Raw genomic sequence first — 15,142 nt, forward strand, 5'->3', positions numbered from 1 at the left:
AGCAAAACTATTAATGGCCAAAGAGTATCCAACAAAACGCATTATCCTTGGTAACCAACAACCCATGCAGATTTGCATTCGGTCTTTTACTTTGAGTAATTTAACAAGGAAAGCAAGCAGTGAAGTGAGCTTGGCTCAGAACAAATTAGTCTTTTAAAAAATGGCGCAAATATTTTAGGCTCTCTAGCAAATATTCTATGGCGATTTGAAGGCAAGTACACCAGCGGCAAAATTCCTATTTCTTGGAGAATTCTCATTTTAAAAACTTGGTCAAATTTTTTGCAAATAAGATGTTTTTACATAGGTCCCCTGACATTATGTTATCTCGTTAACTAAAACTTATCAAAGGCTCTGGTGCAATACTGATATATAGGCTTGTACTGTGTCAGTGTGCTCTGAAGCTGTATGTGAGTTGTGATGCAACAATTGCTTTTCGGATGACGGCATCGTTAATGAATGCATTTATTGTTTCTGCGAACGTATCAATCACCAACAGGCACTGTAATCAACGAAATGCGTTGCCCAAAGCAAGCAAGGCAAGCACCAAATCTTGAAGGTTTACATATAGTTTTATACTTCGGATAGTTTAACAGTGAAAGCAAGCAGTGGAGTGAACTAGGCTAAGTAAGATTTAATATTTAAAAGTGCACAAATATTTGTAGCTCAGTAACCAATGCAATGTTGACGGAGATATCAGATATGAAAGCATGCCAACCAATTGTATAACTTGGCAAAATTTTTGTTTTGTGTGAATCTGAACAGTTAACACCCTCCTTATTTTCTAGACCCGCCTTTGTTTGTTGATATTTCATTGTGTCATAACCATGGCCTTACTTTACCACAGTGTTGTGTTTTTAAAAGTCATAATACGTTTTTAAATGCAGACTTTCATTCAAAATTAAATTTTTGGGATTTTAATAATCACGTTCTTGTTCCTAAATGTGTCAGTGTAAGCCATAAGTTTAGTTTCTGTTTACCATAAAATGCATTTCATAACAATAAAATTTTCTACAGAAAATAGGTTTTGAGTGTATATATTGAAGAATCTTACAATAACCAGACACTGCCTAGTAAAATGGTAAGCTAATTCTTTTCTACTTAAACACACATTAAATTTATAAAATGCACGTAAGCAAATGTATTAACTTTTTTTAAAATTATTTGTAGGCTAGTGGAATCAAAATTGAAGAGGAAACCAAGACTGAAGCATTGAAATGTGGGAAAGTTGGTGGTTACAAAGCTTTAATCATGCAAATTGTAAAAAATACCAGCAAACTTGAAGTAGTTAGAATGATTGAGACAATTCCGTTTTTCAAAGATGAAATGCATTTTGATAAAGTAGTTGAACTTCTTAATAACGTATGTGGTGGCGATCAACCTGCATATTTACTCTTCGATTGTGACTATGTTTCACATGATTCAAGAAAAAGCTCCACACTCGTGTTTCTTTCGTGGTAAGTTTATTATTTATATCTGCAACATACGGCTACAGGAAAAAGTATGTTTGCCTTTGTGTAAAGTTTAACACTTGGCAGACATCGTTAAACACATTGAGTATAATATTCGAAAAAAAGTGAATTTTTCCAATTTTCGTTATGTTCATCGCAAAATTAGATCATTGTTACTAATTTAAAATTTTTTTAACCACTGCATTACATTGTAACACATCACAGTAAAAGTATTTTTTTAGAGATGTGTTAAACTAAAAATTATTTGGGTTTTTGCGACATCAAGTATCTTGTTTAGTATTAACGAACCGAAATTTATCCGTATCTGTTTGCCGGCCTCAAATCTTGACATCAGTTGAACACGCGTTTAACATCAATTTGCTCTACTCGTGTTTTTTGTGTCTTGGCTACGTTATTTTGATAACTTAATCGTTCTACACTTAATCCGTAATAGCAGTATAAGACAACTTGCAATCATTTGGGTATTTCAAGCACCTATTGTTTTATTTTCCTCATCTAACTAGCCCTCTCGTCAGCTTTGTTATGATCAACGTAGCAACTTTATCTTCAACAGAAAGTCAGTTTGTTTGTCTGCCAGTAACTCGATTAACGATACTAAATATTTTTCCAATGTAATTTTCCATAACATTTGATAATGCAAACTCGATGCAAATAAAAAAATTTAAAAAAAAACGCAATTCTTGCGTCAGAGCCGATGTAAAGTTGAATAATTGGTAAAGTAATTATGTCTAACACTCCACATTGTCACGAGTAAAGCATTAGACTCGCTCAATGCTACTCCAGTTGTTTTTGGAGAAGCCTGTCCTTAAAAGGATTATTAGATTGTTTAATGTCGAAGTAAAAAACAATGACAAGCAAGGCAGCATCTGATATTACATCAAAGTAACGCTGTAGCCTAATCTAGTTTTATTTAGTTAAACATAGTCTTGCGACTTAACTAGGTGTCATAAGCAGAGGGTCAGCGCTTTTCTGGTATTAACATAGCGAAGAACGAATGGAATTGTGTTCATTGAATTAAGGAAAATTTGTTGGCTTTTTGATTTTTAAAACGGGGTACGAGTACAACCAAACACTACTCATAATTTTAAACAATAAGTTAACGGAATTATTGATCGTATATTTACACCAAAAGAAACAGGCTCAAGCTCGCATTAATAAGTTATAATTAACTTTTGAGATGCTATTGTTTTGTGCTTTTGCAATACCATTGAAGTTAACATTGTTGACCCTGCCAAAATTATTTTTTTGATATTAAAAGTAATGTATTCAAATTAGGAAACTCATAAAGCGGAAAAAGCTGTGAACTCTTGAAGTATTTTCGCTTTACTGCAATTTTATGTGAATACAACAACAAAAGCGCATAATAAAAATTTTTTTATGATTTAATAAAAGCAAGGAAACTAAAATTGGTTAACGTAATTTGCGCTTAGTTTGATGTAAAAACTTTCCCTGTTGAAGCAGTAACGTTATAATCATTGGTAAATGATATTTGTAGGCAAATAGTACACATTATTCTTTCGAACACGAATACTGCTAATTTACTATTATTTGCCGAATATATTTGGTTTCGTGTGTGTAGCGGCACATCCCTATTATTGTTACATTTGTAATGTTCTCATAGTAATAAAATCAGGATCATATCTGTGGTAAGCACAACTTGTACTACGTCACATTCAGCCAATTGTGTGACATACTTGTGCCGTGTCACACAGAGCTGTGTAGTCAAAGGAATTTTGGGTCAGAAAAGTTGGTATCTGTTAAATTGTTCTATCTTGCTGATTTAACTCCAGCTGATCACAACCACTTAAATGCGGAAAACTTTCTTGTTTTTGACACATTTTACTTAACCTTGATCTATTGTGTTGTAGAAATTTAAGTACAATTTTCATGAAGAAAATGTTTAAAACATCAAACATCTTGTGGTTTCTATTCTATTAAAAGTATTATTGGAAAATGAGTAATGAAGATAAGAGTTTTAATAAACAAAATGTTTTAAATAGGATTCCAGACAACATTGGAGTAAAGCAAAGAATGTTGTATGGTTCAACTGCAACATCTGTGAGGCAAGCTTTAGATGCCCCTGTCCTTTGGGAGGTAAATGGGTGTGCACTAGCTATGAGAACAGTGTTTGTCAAACAGAATTTTTTGTGACTCAAAAATTGTTTGTAAAAAAGCTTAATTGTAACCCCATTTAGTTACTACAGTTGAACTTCTTTACTACCTACCCCATTTATTAGTAGGTTTATATCTCCATAATGTTCAAATTTTCAAGTCGCGAATTAAGCCATTGCCTTTTGCTCATATCGGTAACAGAAAACACCATCATAACGTAAACATGGATTCAGCGTCAAAGTTTTGCTTTGAAATGTGCTTTGTTAATTGATAAAAGCATTTATTACTGTACAATTAACAATTATTTATATCACAAAGGTATATTAATTTGATACAAAAATGACAGACGTTGCGTTGACGACACTTGCGTTGATTTCCGCAAAGAAAATTGTGGTTTTGTATTTCTCCATTTATATTAAACCAAAAGAACATAATTTCTGCATGCAATGATTTTAAACCATACGAAAGTGTGTTTATTGTACAGTAGTTGTTGCAATGGTTCTCCTACGCTGAAGGCTAGTGATAACTCACACTGCGCTTATCATTTCATTTGTTAGCCCATTATTGCCTTATTGCAGAAGCATATTTTAATTGCACAAATGGATGTGGCAGCGTCAAACGGCTGTTTTGTTGTTTTACGATCAAGAATTTTCGTGGAGTTCAATTTAAATCATTTCATTTGCTTTAGTTAGATTTGAAACATGTCACGTTCAGTGGTGTTCCCTTAAAGCTCTGACCACCGTATTTGCTCACACACTTCAATACTGTACCACATTATTAATATAATTGCCAACAAACATCTAAGCTGTTTCACGTGTACAGAATGACATTATTATGTATGAGTCTAGATGGCAAATGACGTGAAATGCGATGCTTTCAATGTTATTTTACATTTTTTTTGTTCTTTACATTGATCTTTTTCTTACTTGAATAGCTTAGGTCACAACAAACTATAGTTAGAAGGTATACATTTTCAATTCGCCCGCTATACCTTATAACGAGGCTTGACTGCACAAGCAAATATAGCTATTTTTGAATGAAACATACTTGCAGCCTTTTTAATTATGGTTAACTTTTATTTTTTAATTATTTTTATATTTAATTATCTTCTTTACGGTTTTAATTCAGTGCCAAGATCTATCTGATTTGAAGGCGGAAGAACTATTCAGCAAGGTGGGGCAAAAAAAAGCACAGAGAGTGATGGGCTGTGATAGATGAACATCACATCACTGAAGTGTTGTAAAATTGTACTGTTTTCATATTCAGAATGACAAAACTTGAAAATTATTAATTGATTGATACTGCAACAGACTAACTGCGCGTTCACTACATTCCCACCCCCATATTAATTCTGTGTGTTGCTGTAGATATGTATGAAAGCAATAAAAGATCATGGTAGAATTGAGTTTTATTACTTTAAGTACGCTCATAATGGCACAAAAACAGCAACAGGAAGAGCTTTAACGTGGCTTGACCAATGTGAGGAGAGCTGAAAGAACTTGACATCACGCCATTCAACTCCATCGATTTTAACTACAAACACAAAACGTTAAAAAGCTTTTATTTACTCACACCACACGTACGTTTCTCACCTTGCAATAGGCAGTGCTGGTGCTTAGAAGCGCAAATCAAACGAGTAATATTGCTAACTGCTTGACTTTTTGAGTCAGAATCCTTTTCCTTGCCCTTCTTTCCGGGGAGGCGCACTAATAATTTTTAAACGCACTGTGGTTAAGTTACATAAAATAAAGAGTGCACTAGCAAAAGGCAATACAATCTTACTTAAATTCTTTTTCCCCTTAGTTACAACATCCAAAGCTAGACCGGGTGAAAACTGCCTATCTCCGTTAGTTGGAATCCTGCTGACTTGAAAAGACTTGAAATTCGTTTTTAACGTGTATTTGCTTGCGTCGCGTTCCTTCCAGTAATCGACTTGAAGACCAAGTTTTACATCCGATGGTTGATTTAAACCAGCAGGATTGCCCGGTGGAGCGGCGGTGCTTCGTTAAAACAATAAACGATCAATTCCTATATAAAACAACTACGGACATTTAATGGAAGTTAACGTACGATACAGGGGGGGCAACTGCGACCGAGGGCGAAAGAGGTGGTGACGTCACTGCAGCGGCAGAAACCGGTAACTGATTTGACGGGTTGGCGGACGCTGAAATACATTCTTCTTTGTCCGAATCGACAGCAGCTAGCAACTCTTTTTCTCCAACCTTCACGTCCTATTAAAACAGGGAGAGATCGTTTTTCATCTATTAGCGTTAAGTAGTGCAGAGTAAATGAAGAAGCTAACTCAGGGAAGAAGTCTGCGTGGTACTACTGATGCCACATTACACGTCATGCCCGGAAGCCGTGTGACCTCATTTCCGGCTTACACACAACGCAAACACTGTATGTGTTTGGCACGATTTTCTTCTGCGTTTTTTTTAAAAGGCTCTTAACCCGCATAGAGGCGGACCCAATCATGCTAGTCTAATCAGTAGCGTGAACTTATTTACACAGTATGGCACCCCAGTTTACAATAACACTCTGCACAAACAAACCCTAAAGCAGAATGCGATTACGGTACACACAACGCCTATAGAAGGTAACAAATTGAATTTTCGTTCCAATATAGTAACGGCCGGTACATAACAAGCAACTTATGTGATTAAGTGACACATAATCCCGTCTTCGAAAGTTTTCATTTGGGCTAAGTTACTGTATATAGCACAACCTAAGCGAAATGTCAGCAACCCAAATCTAGCTTCAATGATGCAGGTGGTTTTCTGATACCTGGATCGGCATCTCGCACCACGCCAACGCCAAAGGCGTTATAGTAGTAGAAATAGAATGTCCTATATCACAAACGTAATACTTACAAACGATTATTCAGTTCACGTTTTATTAAATAGTCAGGACGGCGTTACGTTATCGCTTATACGGGTTTAAGTCTTGCGATCACTTTTCTAAGTCCTAAGATAAAGATTGCCGTACCAAACCATACGACAAAATAAACTATATACAGTAACTAAATATGACTCCGGAAATTATTGACGTTTGTGCAGGACTGCCATAGAGAAACGTATGAGCAATTCCAAAGTGAACACACTGCATAAGTTTTCAGAGTTTAAAAGTTGCAACAGTGTTAGAAACATGTCATAGTTGAAACGTTTGATTTCTTTAATACGTTTTTTATCGCCCAGTTAAGTCTTGACTTTATTTTTCGTCAATTTTATCAACCTCGGAAAACTCGAAGTGGTTTCCAAGATTTCTTCAAGTTAACAAGCTGCACTGCATTCGTTTGGCGGAATATTCTGAGGTAAAATACGTTTGCCTTATTCAACTTAACATACTTGTAAAAGTTCACAAGGTGATAACGAAATGCGTTGAAGGACTTGTGTTTTACGGCACCGTTTGGTCGTAACATTCCTCTAACTCATGCTCATGGGAGATCTTTATCAGGTCAAAGGAAAAAGGTTATGCGATTAGGTTATCGCCAACTTGTTGCCAAGATAGTGCATGAAGTCCGTACTCGCACGCAGAGCCCCTTGAATAGATTTTACAAGGGGTATTTTATGGTAAATACAGCAGTTACTTACACATATGAAGGGAAGAAATTTTTGAGAACAATCTTCATCACCGCTGTAAAATACAAAACCAAAAGTCGTGAGAGAGAACTGGAAAAGTTACCATTAAAGCCGGGGAAAGGCGATGAAAGGATATTTTACAAAAAAGGACACCCTATTTTCATCCACATCACAAATGCAGCAACAAATACTACTCCTGCCTAACCAACCTCGTTTGACGAAATGTGAGCATAGCTTCGGCTATTGTGAGCGGAGTGACGTAGGACGCTTCGCTAATGTATTCTTTAAGTTTGGAGGCGACAGTCAAAACAACTTGCTTCTGGTCATTCGACATTGCCTGACTTGCAGGCAAATCAAGGAGTTTTTCAACTGATTCTTTCCACGACGATTCGCCAAACAGCGTTGAGTATCTCACGTCAATGCTCGATAAATGCCTGGAAAGTTTATGGGAGCCTGAAAAGACAATGCATGAAGTTACTGAAGATTGATGAATGCCTCCTCACTATACAACTTAAGCTAAACCAATAGAACTGAAAAGAGTTCATCGAGCAAATAACCCAATACAGTACCAACTACCAAGGTTGCCAAGCAAACTTGGTACAACTATAACGTGACAGTTCTTTGAACTCTCTTTAAATGAAAATTTCATTCAACACAGCAATTTAACTTGTCCCGATGACATATCTATATAAGTTTTATATCTGTCTATTAATGCTTTACCTAAATAAATGCAAAATAAGAAATGCTAATTTAGATCACTTAAAATTATGTCTAATTCAAATGGACCCTATATACATTTACTTTTCAAAGCGTACTATGCGATTGCTGATGTTATGGTATCTGGCCCGTAAAAACACAGATTTCAATGTAATAATGCAATCGGGCTTAGATATATTCGGTCATTTCATGAACACTGTAACGCATCTGCCTGTCACCGCTATCTCTCCAATGCTAGAATTTATTGCCACCTTTTCTCTTTGAACTTCAATTGGCAGTCTCTTACACAGGCAAGAAGACAACTTTATCAAACATTTTAAATGAACAAGTTTTCCTCTTACCAAGTGGAACAACGAAAAAAATGAGATAACTTTGCCAGTCTGGTGATCTGGTTGACAAATGTTCCACGAACTGGCGCAGAACGCAGTTGAGAAAAGCGTCTGATCCTATTACAGCTACTTTCACCGGCGTGGGCGATTGCGAGTTGCTGTTTAAGCTAAAAACATTGTATAACTAATCACGGACAAATAACGATGTTTTCATATGTATAGCAAATACAATAATACATACACCGTTATGAATGAAACCTGAAAGGATAAAAGCGGCAATCATTTGTATCTTAACATGAAGGTCAGCAAAGAATAATAATTACCAGAGTTTACAAAGATTAACCTGCTTCAACTCACTATTTCTGTAATCTTGTTAGAAAAACAGTGAATGTCGTTTGAACATCTTGCAGTGAATGAGTGACGACGGACGGAGGAAGTCCAAGGAACGAAAGCTTTACAGCGTTAGCAAAGTAACGACCATATCTGTCGTTGCCATCAATCAAGAGCACACTTTCAGGCAAGCCATCTTCAAGATCCACAGTGAAAAGAGATTCGCCGCTAACTGGTTCATTATGAGTGCCCTGAAGATAAAAGAATGGAAAAATATGTTTTAAAATCAAAATATAGAAAAGCGTGACAAAATGCCAAGACTTGAAACATGCTAAATGGTATAACAAAACAGAAAGTGAACCTTGGAAAAAAGTAACATATTTTGATTTTTAGGCTTTTCTATAGGAGTAAATAACATTTAATGCTTTTTTTATTCTACATGGTCAACACTTTTACCATCAGTCCGTAGTTTTCATGCTGCAGCCAGCAATCTTTCATAAATATTTATGTAATTGTGTATTGAATACTCATAACTTGTTAACAAAACTGAAGCTTGAAACATGCTCTTCTGCACTTGAATTATGACAAATGTGATAAGAGTTTCATACCGACAACTTCTCCTTGTGTGTTTCTGAAGATGGAGCCTCTCGAAATGATGCAGATCGTGAATGAGGTTTCTTGGAAGTGTCATGGGATTTGGCACTTTTAACTTCTGGCGAACTTGGGGCAGAAATAGTTTTGGAAGTTGCTTTGTTTTGTCCTACAACATGCACAAACCTATGTATAATTCATAACTTCATGAACATTAGCAAATAGCATATTTCACTCTTCACATTTCCAGTAGAGAATGTAATTGCATACATGCAATGCATGAAATATAACCCTCTGTCTCTGAAAAAATATTCTTTTAAGTATTTCCAAGTTAAATATTCTAAATTAGTGGTGGGTCAACTTTTGCTATGATAGTCCAAATCTTTCATTATGTATAACTGACTGTCTACCATGTTTTCACCCTTAGTTAATCGGTCTTTAAACTATTTCTAACATCAATAAATGTGGTGAAAACATGGAAGTAGTTTGGGCTAAGTACCTAACAATAGCAGAATTCATTTTTAAACAATAGAAAGGCGTAAAATTTTCCAGTGATGAGGACCGAACAGTTAATAAAAATCTAAAGCCTGATTACTTCAATTTGTAACTTTCAGTTTCGGTTCAAAGTGTAAACGAATGCGTATAAATGTCAATGAAATAGTTCAATTTGATATATTGCCCATTACATTATTATTAATATACAGTACACAGTTTGCCGACCATTAAGACAAAACCATACATGACAAGGCAAAAAATTAAACTGTTATGCACCAAATTTCCATGACATATACCATATTATATACACATTTATAGACATACTTGGTGATAGTGAATACTGCGATGTCATGTTTGCTTGCCCACATACTTCAGCATTTGCCATTTGATTTCCAGTCTCAACAGAATCATATGAACCAGATAACCTCTTGGAGACATGCAGAGATGATATCTGGTAGCAACAACTACACATATTACAAAAATCTAAAATACCACAAATATGGCAGGAAATGGCATAAATACAGGCATGGGCATATTTTACAAGTGATTTACAATCTATTACTTTTTTACCTCGTCATCAATGAAAGTTTGTGAGTTGTTAAGGTTTCTGACATCTCTTGTAAAGATATTCTGTTATACATGAAAAGTAACATAATGAACACAAACATGCGACAAACGATTTAGAATTAGTCTAATTGCAATGCATAATATAACAAGCATAATGGTTAGTGGCATTGACACAGAAAGATTACTTGTACAGAGTAAAGACACGAATATCAACAAAGGGCGGGGGATTTGTCCCCATGACATTATTAATAGTAGCATTTTCAACATGTAAAAAATCAGGAAAACATGAAAGAAAATTGTGGTGACTCTGCTTATTACGGTATTAATATTATTGTTATAACATTAGTAACAACAAGAGAAACTTCTCCTTACGCGAAATAAAGTAATGTGTGATAATCTTGAAACAAAAAATTCAATTTCATATGGCTTATACTGGTAAGTTTTGCAAACATCTTCTCAACTTCACTCTATAATGTTACAAGAAACATTCTGATATGACTAGTTATCATAAAATTACTCTAAAAATATGTTTAACTCACCTGGTCTGCACTGGTTTGCTCTCTTAAGCTGCAGATTTCTGTCTGGGAACTTGAATGAGAAATCCGATCAAAAAACGGCCTGAAACAGGAAAAGAAGATGATGCGATTATCTTGGAATGGAAAAGTATAACACTATCATCCTATTATTATTATCAAGAAATCATATTATTATCTACATTTACCTGTAATAAAAATTGTAAAAGAAATCCACAGCAAATTGCTCATGTTTTGGTTATATCCCTATTGTTATTATATTTTCCCAGAGTGTTACTTGGGTTATTTCAAATCAGAAGTTACCATGTCTTTTTGAGTTTACTAATGCCCATTAAGTTTATTAACAACACAATATTTAACATAGAATGGATCATCCACAATATAAAAGTTCAGATGTCATTTAAGAGTTAAGATGTACAGAACATTTCACAATTTCTATTGCAGTATATATATGGCCCTCTACTTACAATGCAAGCCGTATTAGTAATAATAAATGGACATTTGAATAATATGAAAAAGATGTGCAGGCAAACCTAAGTGTTGGCTTCGGAGTGGAAACAATACTTATGTTGTCTTCAATATCTGGACAACTGTCACTTAAGTTAAAATCTTCCAACTCATCATAAAGAAAATCGTAATCAATGGGAACTTGAGGATGACTGTCTGGATCTTGTTCCATATCTGGCTCCAGACCCTAAAATACAATTAGATTACAAATAGCTTATGTATGGCAAATTGCTTTATTTTTCAAGTATAAGTGACACACACTGGCAAGTGGAATACATTTTATCAAAATTTAAAGCTTGAGCATTGCTGCCTATAGAGAGAAGATTAACACCTACTTCATCAGCCACTTGCTTAAACTTTCTGAGAAGTGCAGCAACCTTTGTCTTTATAAAATTTTGCTGCCGAGATGAGGATGACATTCTTACTTTTCTCCTGTTTTTATGCTTCTGCGCTCGCCCGTCTGTGTCAACGTATTCCTATAAGACGGCATACACTTTGCAATCTGTCATTATTCAATACAGTTTGACAATAATTTAAGATAAGCTTAGTGAGCACCAGTCATGGCTAGTAATTATCATGATGCATAGAACAATGTTTTGTCGTTTCAAGCGATATTATACAGTAGTTCTTCTAATCGCTTATCTTCGCACAACTAAGCATGACAAAACTACAGAGTGACGACACATCCAGCTGTGTCCATACAACCATACAACCATTCTTCAATTACACACGGCAACAGGAGTGGTATAAATTATTTACAATTAGATAATCCTATAATATTTTGGATTTGGATATATATATTTTGGAATTGGTTCCTGAGCGAATATAAATATATACCTGATTATTATCACTACCCATGTCCTGGTCTGAGGAGAAAGTTTCCTCATCATCATCTGAGTAATTATCAACATCAGGAGATCGATCTTCAAAAAGAAATAAATAGACTAATTGCAAAATAAAGACAACTTTGCAATCACTACTAATATTACTTTTATCTAAATATAATTTTCTTAAAGCTATCATTATCATTAGAATTACAAAACCACAATAGACTGAAATCAATGTATTATGCAAGACAAATGTTTAAACAATATACAATATGTAGTAGTTATACTGTAAATCCGTAATATAGGAGAAGAAATTACCATACTTTATTAAAAAAAATGCCAGTGGATACAAAATTTGTTCAAAGTACATTAGTTGTGAAGCTGTATTGCACCAAATGTTTATCAAACCTGCGCCACTGTGCTTTCCAGCTCTGTCAGATTCCACATCAGCATCAATGGGCAAACTGTTCATGCTTGAGATTAGTATGTGAGCCGCTAAAATAAGTTCTTGGTCCTTTCCTGCTGTGAACACATCCAGGGCAGATTCAGACACGATAGGACACTGAATTATCTGCAAATCAATGAAAACTTCAGGTTGATATCCACAGGGATTGAGGTTTCTATGTTAGTCTAGGCAACTTATCTTCATTGAAAACTTTCACAAATATACGTAAAGTAAAATGCTGTAAAATAAATTCAAATATTTAAAGTTCAAATGCAACATTTTAATAAACACAACTGTACAGGAAAGCAAATTAAAAAAGTGAAATTGAATGAAAACGAGCAAATTACTTGTGCCATATCAACTCTACCCACAGCAAGCGTCTTATACCCAAGCATTGCACGATTTTTGTATCTTTTCTTTCTCTGCAGCATAATCTGCAACCTATTCTCGTCTCTCTTCACAAAATGAGGATACTACAACAATAAAAAAATTCAGAAATTAGTTACGAAAGAAAAATGCTTTACAGAACATTGCACATTGCTTTCATAACAACAGTGTAGACATTTCACAAATTATTTTCAAAGGTACGATGATTAATTAACGGATGTAAATGAGATTTTACGCTATTTGAAAAGCACAATTAGCATTTAGCAACACAAAAAACTTTTGTTTTACAACAATTCTTACTTATACTACTTTTATCATAGATATACTATATACCTATTATTTTTCATAAATATATTTTCAAGTTATCATTTGAAGTAATAATAGCATGCTCTGGGCTTTGTGGAGTATAAACCAACACAAAAATATCGTAAATGATTCAGTTGGAAAAAAATCACCTGCAGGGAAAAGGTTAGTTCTAGCTTTGTGTTAGCAAGTCCATTGCTTTGTAAAAAAATTTCATTTGAACGAAAGACACGCTTTGAACCCTGTAAAGTAAGTATTTATAAGCTACAAGGTAAGCAATCAAGCAAATTGCTAGCTAAAAGCATCAATAAATAAATTTGGGGTGTGAAAAAAGAAGTTAGCAATTCTATATACTGTATATGATTTCAGTCTAACATTAAAGTAAAGTTCTGAATTACACTATCTACTCTTAACTGCATTAGAACTATTGCAAAACAACATACTAAAAATACATACTTGCATTTTGACAGCAATAAACACTGAAGGCAAGTCCTTGTCCAACTCTTTGAGGACTATCAGTTTACAAACTGTGATGGTGCATATTCTACATGATAAAAACTTTTTAAAAGAGTAAATTATAACAACAACGTTGGCCAGGACAAGCTACCAATACTGGGTGAAAGTTTTAAAGAATAACCAACATTATTCGGCAATTGAACAAACCTTGGAATACAATTTGAAGACGATTTATCAATGTCCCAAGTGGCAAATAAGTTCATTGGGACAGAAGCCTGTCCACCACTGGTCTTATTCATTCTGCAACAATGTTTTTCTGCTAGAACTACAATTGGATTTATTGCTAAAATCACTGCGTACGCTAATGTAAATATAATCAACCTACATTATCAGCTAAATATATATCTTGAGATTAAAACATTATCATGTACTGTTTTTGTTAGATAACGAAGGAGACAACAAGTTAAGATCTTACTACAACTACAATAAATAAAAACAGAAAATAAAAGGGTAGGGCTATACGTACAAAACACAGACATTATTGTAACATTACAAATATATAACTTGCATTTCTTAGATTGTGTCATATGTCATTCTGTATTTTCAATTTCATCATAGTGGCTAAAAAATTCAAGTGATCATTGACAATGATATATCATACTTAACAGCTTTTCAAGTTTGAGAATGATCAAAATAGAAAAAAACAAAAACTGGATAACTATTGTAAAATGCAGACAGAAATGCAAACCCAATATAACCAAGTGGTAGGGAACCAGCAACAAGTTTAAATTGTAAAACAAATTAATATGATGTTACCCATAAGAGCAGTTACTTTTAAGTGCTCTTATGTCAAACAACACTATTTTCAACTTCTGGGTGATCTTCCACACAATGATGGCAGAAGTTGTGGAGGTGGAAGAGAATGGCAGTGTTTTGGACTTTTTGTGATATCAGCAGCAATATTTATAATCAGAATTTTATTTCATTGCAAGTTTTACTAACTTAGAAAAGAATGGGGCGCTAATAGGCCAAGAAAATTAACTGATGATCTACTGTAGGTTCTTGAAATAAAAATAGTAATAATATCACAAAAAACAGGCGGTGTTGGGTTCTGGTTTGCAACAACATTCTTCAACCTCATTGTAATCTTTGAGGATTAGTTGACTTATTTGATGTGATTGGCGTGCACTGAAGTTTCAATTGTTTATTTAGTGTATTTTAAATTAGCATTCAAACAACCAACTTCGTCTCAGGGTTTGTTTATTATAAATCAGCATGAACAAGTAAAAGTTCGTCGTGCATGTTGATGAACCCCATGCATAAGCGTGCCACATATTTAAGCCTCCCATAATCGTCTACATCATCAGTCTGTCTGTGTCCCCATTAATTGACTAAAGTGGGGGTTTTCCCAATCACTTGTTCCTGAAAATGATTGTGTAATTATGGAACCTCTTGTCTTGTGAACTTATATAATTCACTTGTACAAACTTACATAT

The 15,142-nt window shown here is 34.5% G+C and overlaps 2 protein-coding genes across 2 annotated transcripts; one reads left to right on the forward strand and one right to left on the reverse strand.

Moving 5' to 3' along the window:
- The first annotated feature begins 925 nt into the window (after positions 1 to 925).
- On the forward strand, positions 926 to 4,982 carry LOC143461714 (uncharacterized). Its single transcript, XM_076959547.1, has 4 exons — positions 926 to 1,078; positions 1,168 to 1,454; positions 3,470 to 3,563; positions 4,710 to 4,982. The coding sequence occupies exons 1-4, from the start codon at positions 1,076 to 1,078 to the stop codon at positions 4,797 to 4,799; spliced, it is 474 nt and encodes a 157-aa protein (XP_076815662.1). The 5' UTR covers positions 926 to 1,075; the 3' UTR covers positions 4,800 to 4,982.
- LOC143461712 (phosphofurin acidic cluster sorting protein 2-like) lies at positions 4,972 to 14,061 on the reverse strand. Its single transcript, XM_076959546.1, has 20 exons — positions 13,854 to 14,061; positions 13,647 to 13,734; positions 13,343 to 13,432; positions 12,848 to 12,973; positions 12,464 to 12,626; positions 12,066 to 12,151; positions 11,564 to 11,704; positions 11,255 to 11,415; positions 10,728 to 10,806; positions 10,192 to 10,251; positions 9,946 to 10,072; positions 9,144 to 9,295; positions 8,563 to 8,786; positions 8,218 to 8,372; positions 7,369 to 7,612; positions 7,172 to 7,214; positions 5,652 to 5,812; positions 5,364 to 5,581; positions 5,174 to 5,287; positions 4,972 to 5,114 (listed from the first exon to the last, which is right to left on the reverse strand). The coding sequence occupies exons 1-20, from the start codon at positions 13,943 to 13,945 to the stop codon at positions 5,008 to 5,010; spliced, it is 2,631 nt and encodes an 876-aa protein (XP_076815661.1). The 5' UTR covers positions 13,946 to 14,061; the 3' UTR covers positions 4,972 to 5,007.
- Positions 14,062 to 15,142: the final 1,081 nt, after the last annotated feature.

Source organism: Clavelina lepadiformis, chromosome 6, assembly GCF_947623445.1.
Source record: "Clavelina lepadiformis chromosome 6, kaClaLepa1.1, whole genome shotgun sequence".
In the NCBI taxonomy this organism is placed as follows: domain Eukaryota; kingdom Metazoa; phylum Chordata; class Ascidiacea; order Aplousobranchia; family Clavelinidae; genus Clavelina; species Clavelina lepadiformis.